General features: G+C 34.6%; 1 protein-coding gene across 5 annotated transcripts in view; it reads left to right on the top strand.

Annotated features, from left to right (window-relative positions):
* ARL6 (ADP ribosylation factor like GTPase 6) overlaps nt 1–17,805 on the top strand; it is a 45,240-nt gene extending 27,435 nt beyond the window's left edge. For 3 of the 5 annotated variants that reach the window (XM_033211547.1, XM_033211546.1, XM_033211545.1), the window contains 4 exons: nt 796–890; nt 4,320–4,449; nt 8,139–8,194; nt 14,427–14,938. In XM_033211547.1, coding sequence (XP_033067438.1) covers nt 796–890; nt 4,320–4,449; nt 8,139–8,194; nt 14,427–14,452 — 307 coding nt within the window. In that variant the 3' untranslated portion in view covers nt 14,453–14,938. Of the gene's footprint in view, nt 1–795; nt 891–4,319; nt 4,450–8,138; nt 8,195–14,426; nt 14,939–17,475 lie in introns of those variants that run through there. The other 2 variants (XR_004437142.1, XM_033211548.1) reach the window with 2 other exon arrangements.
* The last annotated feature ends 948 nt before the right edge of the window (nt 17,806–18,753 follow it).

Here is an 18,753-nt window from a genome sequence, read left to right as displayed (position 1 = left end):
GCAATACCTTAGAACCATTCAAAGAAGGTAGTACAGAGGAATAATCAGTTATTTTTTAAGTGCCTATATGATCCATCAGTGAATCCTTAACTAATTCAATCACTGGTTATCAGCTTTTAAAAAATAAAATAGAATAAAATAAAAGCTATTTGTAAGTATTTTCTCAGAAGACTTTCATTTAAAATATATCTATATATACTTATGTGTCTACTGTATCTTAATGTAAAATATATTTCTTACTATGGTTTATGGTAAAAAAAAATTTGACAAACATTGATATAGTGCTTTAGCGTTTCGTATAAAAGTAGTAAAACCATAGTTGTAAAAAAAAAGTCGAGGACATTTACATATATATTGCAAAGGCAAGGTATAATACAGAATTCCATTTTAAATAATATATATTGTTTATTCATATGTAATATATACAAAGTGTGGCTTTATACAAAAATATTAATAATTATTGCATCTGTGTAATAGGGTTATGGTATTTTAGCTCATTTTCTCATATGCTGATATTTTAATGAAAAAATTACTCAATTTTTTAAAATTATGAAATAGCAAGTCGTTAAATTTATTTTATTATCCAAGTGAAAAGATATTTTACATGAAATATGACTAATGGTTAATATATTTATCAGTCTTGGAAACTAACAAGAAACACCACCAAAACTTCTAATGATAAATGGACATAGGACATAAGGAGATAATACTTAGATTAGGAAATGCCCATGGATAATAAACAGGGAAAAATGTATAAGTAAAGCTTTAATTTTTCTTTTTCTTTGCATTACACAGAGAAGGTCAAGCTATTATTTTTGTCGTTGATAGTAGTGATAGATTAAGAATGGTTGTGGCCAAAGAAGAACTCGATACTCTTCTGAATCATCCAGGTATGTGTGTGTCTTTCAGTCTGTATCTGTTCTTTGGGGTTCATTTATGTGTAATGTTTTGTTCTTTGGTATTGCTTACACTATGTAATTATCTTTCATTTAAAATTGTTGAATTTAAAACATATACATTATAGAGAATTTATATTTTATGTACATCACCATATTTTTTAAATTTTACATTGTAATGTAAATGTAAAGCATTTTGCAATGTTTTGGGGGTCTCTAACATTTATTTCCTTCCTCAAAAATAAAAATACCCTTTTTTTCTGATAACATAAATAATTTGTGCCAATAGCGAAAAAAAAAAGAAATCAGATGGAAAGAGAAAATAAAGATCTGTGTATTTCAGCACCCACTAAAATTATTTGTTACCATCTTTTCATGCATTTCTCTATGCATATCTGAGTTTGTGTGTGTGTTTAATCACAGCATTTCTTACATATTTGTTACGGGAATTCCTTTAAAACAAATCTTTTTTATGTTAATTTCCAACTGCCAGCTCCCCATCTCCTTTCAAGATACAAGTGTTTGGGTATTTTTTTCTTTCCTACTTTTATATATGTCATATTATGCACACACGCACACACACATATATACATATATAGAGAGACACCAAAAATGTTGGGTTGAAGGCTGTGGGGACTATCATTGTTACTTACCAAAATAGAATCATATTCTTTACACTCTTCTGCATGTTTCTATTCTCAATTAACATTTAATGATGGCTATCCTTCCAAATCAAATTATATGTAATTATGTAGTTATTCTTTTTACTGATGCCTAATATGGTATACTATGAATGTACCACAATTTATTTCATCACTCACCTGTTGATGTATACTTTCCTCCCGCCCAAGCCCCCACTACAAACAGTGCTCCAGTAAGTAGTGTGGAACTCTGCATTTCTAGCCTTCCTCATGCCAAAAAAATTTAAATAGTGCTTGTGCTAGGACTTTCAAAAAAGGATGGTGGTTTAAGAGAACTGTGGATTTGTTAGAAATGGAATGGAAATAGTGTAAGGCTTTCTAATAAATGTTACTGCTTAACCACAATATCTTTGGTATTTTTAACAGATGACCTCAAGCTTGTTCAAATTTTTTGAAAAAAAAAAAAATTATCCACTCTGTACGTTTGATGTGACTTTTTCATGTTAAAAACTTAGCAGTCATGGCTGGGCATGGTGGCTCACGCCTGTAATCCCAGCACTTTGGGAGGGGTTACAGGCGGGTGGATTGCTTGAGGTCAAGAGTTCGAGACCAGCCTGGCCAACATGGTGATACCCCATCTCTATTAAAAATACAAAAATTAGCCGGGCACGTGCACTTGTAATCCCATCTTCTTGGGAGGCTGAAGCAGGAGAATTGCCTGAACCTGGGAGGTGGAGGTTGCAGTGAACGGAGATAGCGCCACTACACTCCAGCCTGGACAACACAGCGAGACTCTGTCTCAAAGAAACACAAAAAACTTAGCAGTCTTGTATCTAGATTGAGAATGCATTTTTGATTATGTCTTCCTTTCATATTAGTCTTTTCAGTTTTTTGTCTAAAAAGTGTTGGAATGTTGAGCAGTAAAATGAAATCGTTCCTACAAAATGTGCTTCAAACAATGGGGACTTTGGTTTCCTCAACTGAAGCCTTGTCTATGGATCTTAATGTACTATTTCCTTTATTTTATGGGATAGATTTCCAAGGGAGGGATTTCTCAGCCGAAGTGTATATTCACTTTTTTAAAAAAATTGACGGCCATAAAAAAATCTTTGAATAGCAAAATGTACTGTGAATAGATAAAGACAATGACAGGCAAGGGAAAATATTTGCAACTCATATAATAGCTACAGGGATATTTTATACTACTTGTGTTTCTAAAAATCAGTAAGAATATAAAAGCTTGATAGAAAATGGGGAAAGGACATAACAAGATAAGTCAACAAAAAAGTAAGTTTAAACATCTTTTGAATATACGGAAAGATTCTTGGCCTTTCTGTTACCTATGATATAGAAAATATCAAAAAGTTTCATAGCACTCTTTTGGCTAGAGGAGTGGAAACACTCATTCTTATACGTGGTTGTTGAAATGTAAATTGATATAATTTTTAAGAGAAAGCAGTTTGGTAATCACTGTCTATCAAAATAGAAATTTATGTCCTTTGACCCAGCAATTCCACATCTCAAATTTATCCTAAGGACATACTGGCCAGTGTACAAAATTACCTATGTACACATTTATTCATTATAGGATTGTTCATAGTTGTAAACATTGGTAGCAGGTATCTCAGTTAGTTTCTGGTTAAATAAATTAATAGTACATAGTACTAAAAGAAGAAATAGTCCAGAACTGTTAAAATAAGGAAGAAGCTGCTCTGTATGTACTGATATGGGATCAGATCCAAGATATATAAATAAATGAAAAGATAAAGGTATAAACTAGTGAGGTTGGCCTGCTACTATTTGTATGAAAATAATATCTAATAATTATGTTTTCTAATACATAAAATATTTCTATGAAGATGCTAAGACACTGATGTTATGGGTTGCCTTTTCTACAGAGACCATTGTCCTAGGACAAAGTTAGGAAGGAAATTCTTTTACTGTATGCCATTTTGTATCTTCTGAATTTTGAACTATTTAAATGTATTATCTATTCAAAAGAATGACAAATGTTTCCAAAATCATGACGAGGTAAAAATATATTTTAAAAATCTAGCTTGTTACTTATTATATTGTGACTAAAAGCTTAAATAAGTTTCCAGTTTCTTTTCTTTCTACTTCTACTTGAAGTTTACCTCCTTTCTGTTCACTATTAAAAAGAAAACAAACAAAATATTTAATGCTTTTTTGTAGGTACTTCTTTGTAATGCTTATTGAGCTCCCAGTCCCAGCTCACCCATCTTTGGGTAAAGCTCCTAACCAGAGGGCAGATGGTGTTAGGAAGTATTTTTTAAGTTTTCTTAGTGCTCAAATAACATGCCTAACAGTGCTACAGTATGTGTCTTTAAGTGTTTCTGTATGTGTGATATGAAAAAAATTGATTAAAAAGCAATTTCAGGCCGGGCGCGGTGGCTCAAGCCTGTAATCCCAGCACTTTGGGAGGCCGAGACGGGCGGATCACGAGGTCAGGAGATCGAGACCATCCTGGCTAACATGGTGAAACCCCGTCTCTACTAAAAATACAAAAACTAGCCGGGCGAGGTGGTGGGCGCCTGTAGTCCCAGCTACTCGGGAGGCTGAGGCAGGAGAATGGCGTAAACCTGGGAGACGGAGCTTGCAGTGAGCTGAGATCCGGCCACTGCACTCCAGTCCGGGCGACAGAGCGAGACTCCGCCTCAAAAAAAAAAAAAAAAAGCAATTTCATGGGTTTCAATACTAAAGATTTGCTACAGAATGACCTAAAAAGCTGGAAGGGTGATGATAGTCTTATTTTCTCTTTTAGATATCAAACACCGTCGAATTCCAATCTTATTCTTTGCAAATAAAATGGATCTTAGAGATGCAGTGACATCTGTAAAAGTGTCTCAGTTGCTGTGTTTAGAGAACATCAAAGATAAACCCTGGCATATTTGGTAAAGTTTTATATTTACTTTTCACTGTAGCTTTCTGAAAAACATACAAGCTTCAGAGTTGTTTCTTCTGACATCATTTTTTAAAAATAAGTGATCAAACATGGCGGGATATAAGCTAAGGATTTTGTTTTATAGAATTGTGGCCTTGTAGTTTTTTACAAATATGTTACTGTTAAAAATCTTTTTCAAATTTTTGTGGGGATAGGAAAATATAAACAACTCTTATAATGGAATATAACTTAAAATCTCACTTACTTACTGACTTCAGCTACACTGATTTCCTTCTGCACATGGAGTCAGCCAAGCTCAGTCCCATCTCAGAGCATATGCACTTGTGTCCCCCTCCTTTGAATCATTTTCCAAAATAATTTTCCTGGTTTGCTAGAGTCACTATTACCATGTGACTGCTGTTTGTTTGTTTGTAGTCTGTCTGCCCATACAGGTGTTTGTAGTCTGTCTGCCCATACAGGTGTTTGTAGTCTGTCTGCCTATACAGGTGTTTGTAGTCTGTCTGCCTATACAGGTGTGTTAGCTCCCTGACAGCTGGGGTTTTGTCAGTTTTCTTCACTTAATAGCCCCTACAATAGTCATAGTACCTGGTATGTAATAGCTACACGATACATATTTGTTAAAATGAATAAATGGAAATGGAAATTCTAATTTTACTTAGACATCCTAATAAGGTTGAACTCTTAAGTAATTAATGTTGAAATTGTATGCATTGTTTATTTGGAAAACAGTTTCTTATTTAACTCCTTTGTGCCTTTCTACCAACATATTTTAATAAGGATAAACAGAGATTATACATTAGATAGTATTTTTGCACCTACCACTACCATATTAAACTCCCTTCTACCCACCCACCTACCTCTCTGCTGTAAGAGGTCCTTTCCATGCCAGAGTTTCCCCCTTTTTATAAGAAGGTATCTATGGGGAAAGATTGGAAACAGAAGCAGAGAGATGCACTTCCACAAGAAGGTGAACTAGAATATGAAGCAAGAAGGTAATAGAGTTCAGAAAACAACTTTAGGAACTAGTTTTGGTGCTGAAAGAGTAATGTAAAGACCTTAGGAAAGCTCTTGAAACTTTCCAGTACTCAAAGCCTCTAGCACCTCTTCCCAGGAGCTAAACCCTGCATATCCCAAGTAAAACTTTCGTTACTCTAGGATCAGAGGAAAAGTCAGTGTCTAATAAATGATTCTTGAGTTGGAATTTGAGGTCCTGTGGTATTTGGTAGGTAAAGAATGGTGGGATTTTGGATAAAGAAACATCTTGAGCTAGAGCCTTTATATTTCTCTAAATCATACCTAAAATGATTACTTCGAAAGTAGAATAATTTTTAATTTCTGTGTTATATTAAGTATTGTGACTGCTTGATAGAAAGAGCACATTTAAAAACATGGATCTAATTAGTAAATAACCCTCTTTTCTACTTAAAATAATTAACCATTAAATTTTAACAGATTTATTTATTCAATTGTGACATCTCAGTATTTCTCTGTGAGAAAAAAGTAATATCCTGATACTTATAAGGATGTAGGATGTTATATTGCCAGTTGCTAGATTTTCTGGATAACTTATAGAAGAAAGCAAGGTGCTTCTTTTAAACATGTGTATAATTGTGACTTCTCCTTAATTCAAATTGGACCTCTTCTTTACTAGGTTCAAGTTAATATCTCATTTATTCATTTTGTTCTTTATTCTTGGCAATATTTTTAAAAGCATGTATAAAAATGAAAATATATTTATCCTTTTTCTATTTTAAATATAAAGGTAATGCTCAGTGATACAGAGACAAAATATTGTCTGTCTCCTGCCTTGGGTACAAGTAAATTTACTGAGCAATAAAGAGAAGATCCTAGAGAAGTATAGTGTGATAAATTAAAGAAAAATTTTATGTTTTATGTTTGACCATTGTACTAAACATATAGTCAGCTCTGATTTTCAGGGTCTGATTGTGTTATTCTTCTTCAGATGTGTTCTTTGACTCAATCCCTGGCATCATGATTTTGTGTGTGTGTGTGTTGTATGTGTGTATGCTTGTTTACCGTCTTGTGGGGGAGACAAATAAGAAGCAACTAAATGTATAAAATGTCAGGTGGGAGGATGAGAAAAAATAAAGCATGATAAAAAGAGAAAGAATAATGGGAGTTGCTCCCTCTCTGAGACCTAATTGAAGTTAGGGAGCAATTCGTGTAAAGGTTTGGAGGAATAATTATCCAGACAGAGAGGCCAGCAAGAAAAAGCCTCTTCTTGGATGAGAATGTACCTGGTGTGTTCCAGGAGCAGCAGGAAGTCCAGGTTGGTTAGAGCAGAGCAATCTAAGGGGAAATTGTAGGAAATGAGGCCACTGAGAAATAACCAGGGGTCATATCACACAGGGCCCAGATTTTTGCTTTATTCTTCCTTATTTGAGAGGAAAGATAGAATTCAAACGTTTGTTAGGAAAAGATGCAGTTTTTCGTAAACCTACACCAGAGGGGAAGGGTTTCATTGTATTAATTGTTTGGAACTATAGGTGTATGATGAAATTAATATATTTCTCTTTCTTGATTTAAGTGTTTCAGTTACTAATGTCTTACTGTTACCATGGATAATCAGTAATTTGCTTTGAATAATTGTGTATTTCATGTTGTTTGTTTCTTCCTTTGTATTTTATAATAATTCTATGATAAGCCATATTCTTAGTCTAACAAGTAATTTCTGGGAGATAATTTTTATTTTGATTAGAATTAAGGTAATTCTTTTAGGTACTTCACTATACTTTTTAAAGCCATGCTTCAGCATACTAGAAGGAACCCTAATCATTCAGAAAATATAATTGTATATATTAATTGCTATTATACAATTATATATTGAAAATAAATGCCTAGATCAATAACTGTACCTTTGAAAAAAGATTATCTAATACTCTAAAAATCCTCTGCATTTTATTTTAATTTATATACTTAATTATGATTATATATAAAATCTCACAATCACAATTTAAGTTTAGTCTCTCAAAAATGGAAAGACAATGGAAGCACCCTGTTTTAGGTGTTTTCTATACATACCTCAAGTGTTTAATTCTCACAGTTACCATATGAGGTCAGTGGTACTATTCCGCACTTTACAGATGCTGAAACTGAAGGCAGAAGAGTTCAATGACCTGGCCAAGCTCCCTCAGCTAATAAGAAAATGATTGAGATCTACCGAGTTTCTGTTTTACTCTACCAGCTTACCAAAGCTATAATTATGGGTTTTTATCCTAAAGATAACAAATTCCATTTCAAATAAAGGCACACCATAATATGGCTGTATTATAACCCAAGTCAAGCATTTCTAATAATGAGATTGAACCATTGGAACTGAGCAAAATAGGATAGTGGACTGTACAAAACTTTTCTACCACTGGAAAAATAATTCAAAAGTATTTGTTTTTTTAATGTCAGTGTAAGAACTAGTCCTAGGATAAAATAACTTTTCTGCGATATGGTTTTCAAAATCTGTTTATAAATTTTAAACATACCTTGTTTCTGAGCACTCAGACTTTTATTTTCTGTTTATTTTCAATTTCAATGCTTAACCAGCTTTGCCCAGATGTATGTTATTATAATATGTTAATTCTCCATATGGCAGAATTGTAATCCTTTATTCTTACAGTGTTATGATGTAATGAGATGGCTATGTTTCTATGGATTTTATTTCAGTGCTAGTGATGCCATAAAAGGAGAAGGATTGCAAGAAGGTGTAGACTGGCTTCAAGGTACATCACAAAATACTGTGTGTCTTCAGCCTTTGTTTCCTTTTCATTCATATTTTTATCCTTTTTTTACATTTTATTTTGTTATATCATTGCCTTTTTTCCTCTTTCCATTTATTTCTGCTATCAGAAAAAATAATACAGTAAGTATCCAATACCTTGTTCCATTTACTTCTATAGCATATTGCTAAAGAATTTATTTACATAAAGTGTTTGAATCTTTGCAGTCAATATATTTGACACATGTAGAAAATAATTTAAACTATGGCAACAAGTTTCTGTCAGATCTAGTAATAGAAGCACATTTAAATTTTGGGACAAATGTTAGGCCCTACTGTCAATAAGTAAAAATAAGTCTGAATGACATGTTTCTTTTAAGAATCATGCTGGCCGGGCACGGTGACTCAAGCCGGTAATCCCAACACTTTGGGAGGCTGAGGCGGGTGGATCATGAGGTCAGGAGATCGAGGCCAACATGGCGAAACCTCGTCTCTACTAAAAATAGAAAAATTAGCTGGATGTGGTGGTGCACACCTGTAATCCCAGCTACTCTGGAGGCTGAGGAAGGAGAATAATTTGAACCCAGGAGGCGGAAGTTGTAGTGAGTCGAGATTGCACTACTGCACTCCAGCCTGGCAACAGAACAAGAGTCCGTCTCAAGAAAAAAAAAAAAAGAATCATGCTGTACTACAGATATAGCTCCATTTATATATTACATGTATACACAACTTGTAGTACTCATATTTAGTATTACAGATGCTGATCTTTTATTGATATTTTGTATATTTGCAGTTCTGGTTGCTATTAATTAAAATAGTTATAGATTGGTACAGGCTTACTATATTAGGTAATAAATTAACATATATCATTTACGCTAATGGTCTCTTAGCCAAAAGAATGGCTTGAAGCACACAGAGCAGTAGATAGATGTGAATGAAACCAAGCTCATAGGTTCTTATTGCAGGATCCCAATGGCCAAGTCAGAAATTCCAGTTCTAAGCATAACAACTAAAGATCATTTCTGTGGGGAATGACTCTGCCCTGAACAAGAGTGAATAACAGGATATTATAAATTCCAGCTATAGTCTCATATTTAGAAATTCTTCTACACAAACCTTTTAATGCCAGTTGTGTGTGATTTTTTTTAAATCTTCTGCATGTTGCAAACAATAGCAGGGATATAGCACATATCATGGTAGATCTAAGAGTAGCCTGCCTGCTCATACATCATAGTATTAATTTCATTCAAAGTACGAAATGTGCATTTCATAAATATCTGTATGTGTTGTTGGTAAAATATGGTGGTTTAGTTAACTAGACAGACTATTCTTGTATTTCTGTGTCTTTTATGTTTATGAAGTTATCATAACACCATTAAACTGCAAGGAACATTCAAGTCATATTTTACAATTAGCGACACTTAATCAGGAACCTCTAGTGGTTCTCAGAAGAACTAGCGAGATTTTTCTGTGAACCCAGCAACTTAGTTTCTTAGACTGCGGTAATGAAGTGTTCAAGGCAATGGGATGGATTTCCACCAGAAACAGGCTACAGAGGAATATTCCAGAGAAGATACTAGGAGTATGTTTTCAGCCTCATTTCATATTTTACAGAGTACTTACCATTGCTAACAATGAAGATACAGCATGGATGGAAACCCTACTGTCACTCATGATAATGTAATTCAGAGCACAGTGTTTACTGAAAATAGGTTGATAGTCTTCTAGATTTTAAAGTGTGGTTCTCCATCCCTTCTTTTCTGGTTTTATTTTGTCATTAGCAGTTAGCCACTAGGTGTCAGTAGCAATCCAACATCACAATACCAATTGCCAAGTCTGGTCTTGATACCTAATTTTTGTTTCTTTGACTTTTCTGATCCGTCGTTATCTGTCTTACCTCCCAAGTATTTGTAAGGAGGACACATTTTGGAAATACTTTTGTGTCCTTGTTTTTCCATATTACTTTATGTACCCTTTATAATTTTCTGCAAGGTAAGCAGTAGTACCTCTATTTTGTATAGAAAGCATTGACAGTAAAAAAAAAAAAAAAAAAAAAAAAAAAAGCTTAGGCTTTTGAGTCCAGCAAATTTATTCTACTGCTTATTAATTTGCCTCTCTGTCTGTTAGCTGAAATCTCTTACCTTGTGAAGATTTTTTTAATCTGTAAAATTAAAAAATAAAATGTGTTAAATTTTGTACAGATTAGATACTGTTTAAATACCTAGCATAAGAAAGCGCCCTGTAAATATTGTTTACCCTTTTACCTAAACACTCTGTTTAAAAAAGGAGGAAACTAACCACAGGATAAAAGAGTGTATCATTTGGTTTCAAATAGGAGATGCTTTGGTTATATTTTCTTTCTTCCTTCCTTCCTTCCTTCCTTCCTTCCTTCCTTCCTTCCTTCCTTCCTTTCTTTCTTTTAGTTCTTTCGTTCTTTCGTTTTTTTTTTGATGGAGTTTCCCGCTTAACACCCAGGCTGGAGTGCAGTGGTGCGATTTCGGTTTACTGCAACCTCCGCCTCTCGGGTTCAGGCAATTGTCTTCCCTCAGCCTCCCGAGTAGCTGGGATTACAGGTGCCCACCACCACGCCCAGCTAATTTTTTGTATTTTTAGTAGAGATGGGGTTTCACCATGTTGGGCAGGCTGGTCTCAAACTCCTGACCTCAAGTGATCCACCCACCGCCTCAACCTCCAAAAGTGGTGGGATTATAGGCATGAGCCACCACGCCTGGCCGCTTTGGTTATATTTTCTGTGTAATAACAAATAGTTTACATTGTCATATTCCCAACTGTCTCTAGATTTGAAAAGAGATAAAAATCTATTTTTAAAAAATAAATAGCAGTAAATATAGGAGATTAGTTTGTGTTAGCTAAAGACATTTATGTGAATGTAGCTGTGAAAGGTATTCTAAACTTATATCTTATTTTGCTTCCAGAATTCTGGAATTTCCTAGTATAATAGAAAAGAAGGCCTTCGGTTCATTTGGGGCTAATTTAATCTTATTATTTAGAGTTTAAGGTTGGGACCGAGAGCAGTGGCTCATGCCAGTAATCCCGGCACTTTGGGAGACCAAGGTGGACAGATCACTTGAGGACAGGAGTTTGATACCAGCTTGGCCAACATAGTGAAACATTATTGCGACTAAAAATACAGAAAATTCGTCGGGTGTGGTGGTGCATGCCTATAGTCCCAGCTACTAGGGAGACTTAGGCAGAAACTCTGGGGGTGGAGGTTGCAGTGAGCCAAGATCATGCCGCTGCACTCCAGCCTGGGTGACAGAGCAAGACTGTCTCAAAAAAATTTTTAAATAAAGTTTAAGGTTAGAAACCTTTTGGTGAAATATTAAATGGCACGTGTAATGGCATGATTCTGTTGTCTTTGGAAACTGTCTCAATAATTATGTATGTAGAACAACCCAAAGACCAGAATGCTTGAATAGACTAGAAAGTATTTTTTAAACTGCCAGAGAATAAACAGAAACTATTGCAGAACTGTAAGTTTTCTTGCCCTGAAACTTTCAAATTAGGTACTTTTAAAAAGAAGTCTTCCCAAATAACTAATAAAATGTATTCATTTTATTGCTTTGTCTGCATGGAAAAAGTTACTGCTCCCAGATGTTAATATTAGACTTACAAACTATGCAGGAGTATTCCAATGAAAGAGGATTGATCAAGTACACTTAGTTTCATCTCCTCCCCAACTCTAACAGTAAAGAGACTTTTAAAAAAGATATAACATAGATGGACAAAAAGAAAGGAAGTAGTGAAAATGGCATCCAAATTTTGGAAGCTGAATATTTGATGAACGTTGAATTACTTAACAGACTTGAGAAAGCTGAATCTTAAACTACCAGTGGGGAAAACTGAAAAGCAGCCTAATTTACATTGCAGATGCAAAGCCTCAGAAATCGGTGGAAATTGAAAATAAGGATGAACGTGGGATAAAAAGAAAAGATATGATTATACATCTTCCCTTTAAGATAAAATTGAAGGTTTATTTTCTGCAGAGTCAAAGACAGTGTCTCTGGACTAGAAAACCCTAGGTGCACAACTGTCTGGTGGTGCTGAATTGAAAAATGAGGAAGAAAAGTTTTCATGCTGAATATTATAACTCTCTTCTACTTCTCCTATTTCTCCCAGAAAACAATGACAGTAAGCAGGATATAGGAAGAGTTATCTTTGGGGAATCAGACCAGCCTAAGAGCAAAGATCTAAAGGTATTAATATTGGAGATCCCAAGGAAATGGCTTGGCCAGACGTACTAAAGGAAGACCACATTTGACAAGCTTCACACATGTTTGCAAATTCCAATCAACTTTTTAGTGTTCCCTTATACATAAGAGCAGATGGCAAAGGATGACCAGGCATTTGAGGATGAAAACATTATAAAATATGGGAATGTCCACAAACAATAAAAGTGGGTTCGAGTAAGTAGAATTTGTATAGAGAGAACATTTCAAAAAACTGTTAAAGAGTATCCTCAAAAAGATTAAGAGGTATTGCTTCCATGAATAAAGGCAAGAAACTACTTGAAAAGAAAGAACAAAAAAATGAGTTCTTGGAAAATAAGAATATAATAGTATAAATGAAAATTTTAATTTTGAAAAGATGATAAAATAGAGGCAAACTCCCGGAAAGTAGAGCAGAAAGACAAAGAATACAAAATTGGAAAGAAAAGAAAGGGGTCATGTTCAGGAGGCCCAATATCCAAATAATCGGAAATTCAGAAAGAGAAAACAGAAAAAAACGGAGGATAGCAAATCCTCGAACAGTATTTTCTAGAACTAAATCAATGAGTTTTCAGTTGACAGACTTCTCAAGAGCTCAATACAGCGGATAAAAATATTCCCACACCAGCAGGCATCATTACTGAAATTCAGTGCTTCCAACAGTGGAAGATTCTGCAAGCTTCCTGTGAAAAAAATGAAAAGCTTCCTGAGGAAGAAAAGAATAAGAAAACAGAGTAACACCAGATTTATCAACAGCAACAACTTAGAAGCTGTAAGATAATTGAGAAATGCCTGGAAGAGTCCAAGGAGGGAATAACAGAATTATATACTCAGGCAGTATGAGTGTATTTTGACAGTAGAATAAAGACATCTTCAGCTATATAGCATCTCAAGAATTTACTTTCTATGCGTTTTACTAAGGTATCCACTGAGAATAATATTTTTCAAAAACAGGAAAATCTTGGTACGAGCATTATCAAGGAAAAAAAAAAAAAGGAAATAAACCAAGAAGAGAAAATTAAGAGATCATGACACAGGAAAACCAGCACAAGAGAGTAGGGGAAGGAATCCCCAGGATATTAATGGAGACCCTGGAATGATAATGAAAGAAGATATTGTAACAAAATGACTGGGGTAGGCATAGAGAAAATGAGTATAGATTCTAGAGTTTTTTAAATAAGACTCTGAGGAAGAGTTATTCAAGAAGGCAAAGTTGATGGACTATGTAAGGTACTTCATAGTAATAAAGGTTTAAACTCTGCGAGTGATGCAATTGAATTAGAGTTAGGTACATACAACAATTAAATAGATGAGTTGGATGGGAGTGGGAAAGACAATTATTAACTCTAGAGGGATAAAATATAGAAGAGGAAAGGAAAAGTAAGTATACCACCTGTCTTAGCTGTGAATAGCATTTACATAGTCATCATATTGACAGTGACTATATTAGTGTATTAGGAGAATGGGGGTATTATAGGGTTGCCTAGAAGCAGCATGGGAGTGTGAGAGAGCTGATGTCTCATATTACATTGAAGGAACTGATATTTGAAGAAGTCACAATAAAAGTATATTATTTAGAGGTATTATAAGTATTCATCTAAAAGGGAGTTATAAGTAGTTGCCCCTGAAAGGGAGGAATGGAGATGAAGCAAAGTACTGCTGTTTTGCTTAGAAATCTCATAGAACTAGTAGACTCTATGCAAATGTACAACTTTAATAAAAATAATAACTGTAGGATGAATTGTGCTTTTAAAAAAGCAGGTGTAGCTGGACCTGGTGCACACTTGTAGTCCCAACTACTAGAGAGGTTCAGGTGGGAGGACCACTTGTGCCCAGAAGTTCCAGTACAGCCTGGGCCACATAGCAAGATCCTATCTCTAAAAAATAATAATAACAAAAGCAAATGTATACATAAGCTTCCAACATGTTGTATAGATTTGACTTAGATTACTTTAGAAAATATATTTTGCTCTATAGAGATTAATAATTTTTGTTTTTTGTTATCAGATCAGATCCAGACTGTGAAGACATGAAAAGATAATAGCTGGAAACCTCTGCAATTTTCAATTCAAGGAATCTATCTAAGGCAAACAGAATACTTTACATTTTGTAAAAGATGTATATGCATCAAAAAATATAATTTTCTGCTTGCATTTATGGACTCTGAATGACCTTTTTAAGAACATGGGACTTCAGGTATGCTAATTTGGCCATTAATTATTTAAAAACTGAATATTCCCTCAAAAGGGCTCCCTAAAATTATCAACTTCTTAGTGAAGGCCTACATTTGATTGTATGTAGAATGTCTAAAAGTCAAAGTTATAAGCCCATCATAATTTATGATATGTTCAATATATTTTATTTTTTAATTGTCTTTTTTAAAAATTTAGTTTATGACTTTGCAGTATGAATTGTGCTTGTGAAAAAGAACTTTAAATATTTATAAGGGACCATGGGTAATTAATATATATTCAATTTTTACTATGTGTCACCGTCAATAAAATGTAAAATGTAATGTACCAACTAGTGTGCTTTGTTTATGCTGAAAAGAATAATGCTCTATTAGTATGGTATTTGGTGTCATACTGTCAAGCATTTGTAAACCATCTGAGACTAAGTTAAGCTGAATTTATTTATTCGTTGTATGTTGAACATCTCTACACCAACTAATCAGGCATAGTCCTAGGCAATTATGATATGGGGTAAATAAGACATATCCTTATCTTCAGATAACTTAAAATTTATTAAGGGATAATTTGAGAAGCTTTTCATGGATAGTATCTAATTTTATTTCATTGGCTGAATGAAAATATTGCAACTTCAGATTAAGAGGTATAAAGTAAATTAATGTTTGATTGTTCAGTAATCATAACTGGCATCTTGTTTTTCCCTTTTAAATGCCTCCAATTTACCATAGCACTGGTTAAAATAAATTGTGACTTTTAACTTTTTCATGAACATAAACTGCTACATAAATGTTCTTTATAATTTTAGACATATCTCAGGCACACAAATTATTATTTCTTACAAATTAGAGACCACGTATAATTGTGAACTCTAAATAGAAACCTTCATTTTAATCACTGAGCAACAGTATATAGAGCAATGTTGTTGATCCTGATAAACATTGCATATAAAGAAAAACTGTAATATATAATATATACCATCTCAAATGTCCTTAGGTTTGAAAATGATGAAAATAGAAGGCAAAAATAAGTAATAAAGATGTTATAGTAACTGCAGTAGTGGTATATGTTTCACAGAGATTTTAACAAAAGCATATAAAGCTACAGTAAAAGTTTTATATTCCAGGCCGGGCGCGGTGGCTCAAGCCTGTAATCCCAGCACTTTGGGAGGCCGAGACAGGCGGATCACGAGGTCAGGAGATCGAGACCATCCTGGCTAACATGGTGAAACCCCGTCTCTACTAAAAAAACACAAAAAACTAGCCGGGCGAGGTGGTGGGCGCCTGTAGTCCCAGCTACTCGGGAGGCTGAGGCAGGAGAATGGCATAAACCTGGGAGGTGGAGCTTGCAGTGAGCTGAGATCCGGCCACTGCACTCCAGCCCGGGCGACAGAGCGAGACTCCGTCTCAAAAAAAAAAAAAAAAAAAAAAAAAAAAGTTTTATATTCCAGTTTCTCATAGTCCAGAAATACCAGTGATTTGGCATTTGGCAAATTGAAAGTTATCCAGAAAATTCCAATGGAGTAGCATCTTAGCTAGTTTACCATCTCTCTTGTACATTGTTTTAGAGGATACAGAATGAAAATCTCATTAATCTAAAGTTGCCGCAGATATAGAAAGGACATAATGATGGAAACAATGAATGTGATTTTTTTAAAAACTGATATGCTACAACTATTTTAGGATGGAGAAAGAACTGGTTGAGAATTCAAATCCTTGCTCACTTATCATAAGGTAGTAATAAAATTAGAGTTACTACTATACGATCATTATATTATGAGCAGGTATTACACATGCAGAATTTTCATCATTTAATCCTCCCAATAAGCCTATGTGGTAGGTGTTATTATTTCTATTTGATAAATCAGTAAACTGAGGCCTTAAAATGTTATGTGAATTGCCAAAGTTCAAAGAGCTAGTAAGTCTGGTACTAGGATTCAGTACCAAGCAGTTTGTTTAAGAGCAATGATTCAAGAGTATGGTAGATATTAGAAATACAGATATATCTACCAGAATAACAACTAAAATGATAGAAAAGCCTCTTTCTTGGGACAGCAACCAGGACAGGGATGGTAGAGGGAAGGTCAGAGACTAGAGACTACTCTTTGTTTTTTTTTTAAAAAGCTATTAACACTACTCAAATTTTAAACTCTGGACATAAATGACTTTGATAAAAGTCCTTAAAACTATTTTAACATTAAATTATTTGGTATTCCACAAACTACAGTAGCTCATACCTATGCAAATATTTAGAAGAAGAAGTACCCTTTTTCTTTGTTTTCATGATCTCCAAAATCTAGTTTTTAGTCTATAAACATCCATCCCTACTCCACATTTTCATGTAAAGATTGTGTAGAAATAAGTTGGGCAACAGTGTAGTCACAGGATGCCATATAAGTGTGAATAAGCTGAGATTATTGCATTTGTATTTAGCATATTATACAATTAAAATGTATTTTATTAAAGCTGAAGCAAGTTGTTTTTCATGTCTAGACATCACTGTGTTACAAAGTTTAATGCATTAAGCTCTATATTTGACTATAACACCTTGTAAAATGTTTGAAACTTATCCTCTTGTGTGCTTTGCATTTAAATATTTGTATATGGCCCTGTTCAGCCTGTGCTTTGTAAGTCACAAAAGGGCTGGGTTTTATATGTTTGTTTTTTATTTCTAAGCTCTCTGCGAAAAAGTTACAAATTGTCTCCTGGTTGTTTAAGATATTTTTTCTTTGTAATTTTTTATATCATGTTGTGATTTTCATAAACATGTGCAGTTACTCTTGATAATACTTGTCTTAGTCATTTCAGGTTGCTATAACAAAGTACCATAGACTGGGTGGCTTATAAACAACAGAAATTTATTTCTTACAGCTCTGGAGCTGGAAGTCTGAGATCAGATTGCCAGCATGGCTGGGTTCTGGTGAGAGCCGTCTTGGTTGCAGACTGCCACCTTCTTCTTGTACCCTCACATGGCAAAAGGAGGGCAAGAGAACTCTCTGGAGTCTGTTTGATAAGAGCATGAATCCCATTACATCTTCACATGGCTCCTCCCAAAGACCCCACCTCCTAATATCATCACATAGGGGTTAGAATTTCAACACAGAAATTTTGGGAGAACACAAACATTCAGTCAGTTGCAATACTTAAGGCAAATTCATCTTGCTTATAACTCTGGTGCATTAAAATACTATTGCATCTTAACTGAGTTTGTACTTATTTTCTGCTTTCTGATTATTCCCTTTGTTCATAAAAATAAATGACTGGTATTACAAGGTCACCTAAATCAGTAGGTTTGTGTATGTCTGTGACTAGAGAGAAATACTATAGTGATTAAGAAATGGTTATTGTGTTTAATTGAATGTTTTAGGTTACTTAGTTATTACATTTTCATCTTTCTCCATATGGATGCTCCTGCTCAACTTCGCCTGCCTCAGAACTTTTATGGCTCTTTCTTCCAATCACTTGATTTCAACACCAGATTTAGAAGCTTCATTGGCATACCATGTTAAACTGCTTTTCTGGCAATTTAGAATAAACCAAGAAAGACAGATAAAATCCGTCTCCAAATTTTAAATCACCAAGTAATGCTAAAAGTCATCCAGGAATACTAGATACGTTGAAAATAAACTTTGATTAGAAATGTAGTAGTAATGATAAACATCTTATAGCTTTTACAGTGTGCCCACACTTCGTAAGCACTTTACATATATTCATTTAATTGTCATGAGAACTCTGTGAGGTAAATATCATCTCTATATATAGATCAGGTGTCAGTAAACTGCTAATCTGTTTTTGTACTGCCTTTAATGTTTATTTTACATTTTTAAAGAGTTGTTAGGCCAGGCATGGTGGCTCATGCCTGTAATCCCAGCAAGTAATCGGCCTTTGGGAGGCCAAAGCAGGCGGATTACTAGAGGACAGGAGTTCGAGACCAGTCTGGCCAACATGGGGAAACCTCGTCTCTACTAAAAATACAAAAATTAGCCAGGTGTGGTGGCATGCGCCTGTGCTCCCAGCTACTCGGGAGGCTGAGGCATGAGAATCACTTGAACCCAAGAGGCAGAGGTTGCAGTGAGCCAAGACTATGCTACTGTACTCCAGCCTGGGCAACAGAGTGAGACTCTGTGGGTGCAGCACACCAGCATGGTA

Source organism: Trachypithecus francoisi, unplaced genomic scaffold, assembly GCF_009764315.1.
Source record: "Trachypithecus francoisi isolate TF-2019V2 unplaced genomic scaffold, Tfra_2.0 Lachesis_group0, whole genome shotgun sequence".
NCBI lineage: Eukaryota > Metazoa > Chordata > Mammalia > Primates > Cercopithecidae > Trachypithecus > Trachypithecus francoisi.
This window is presented reverse-complemented; position numbering and strand designations above follow the sequence as displayed.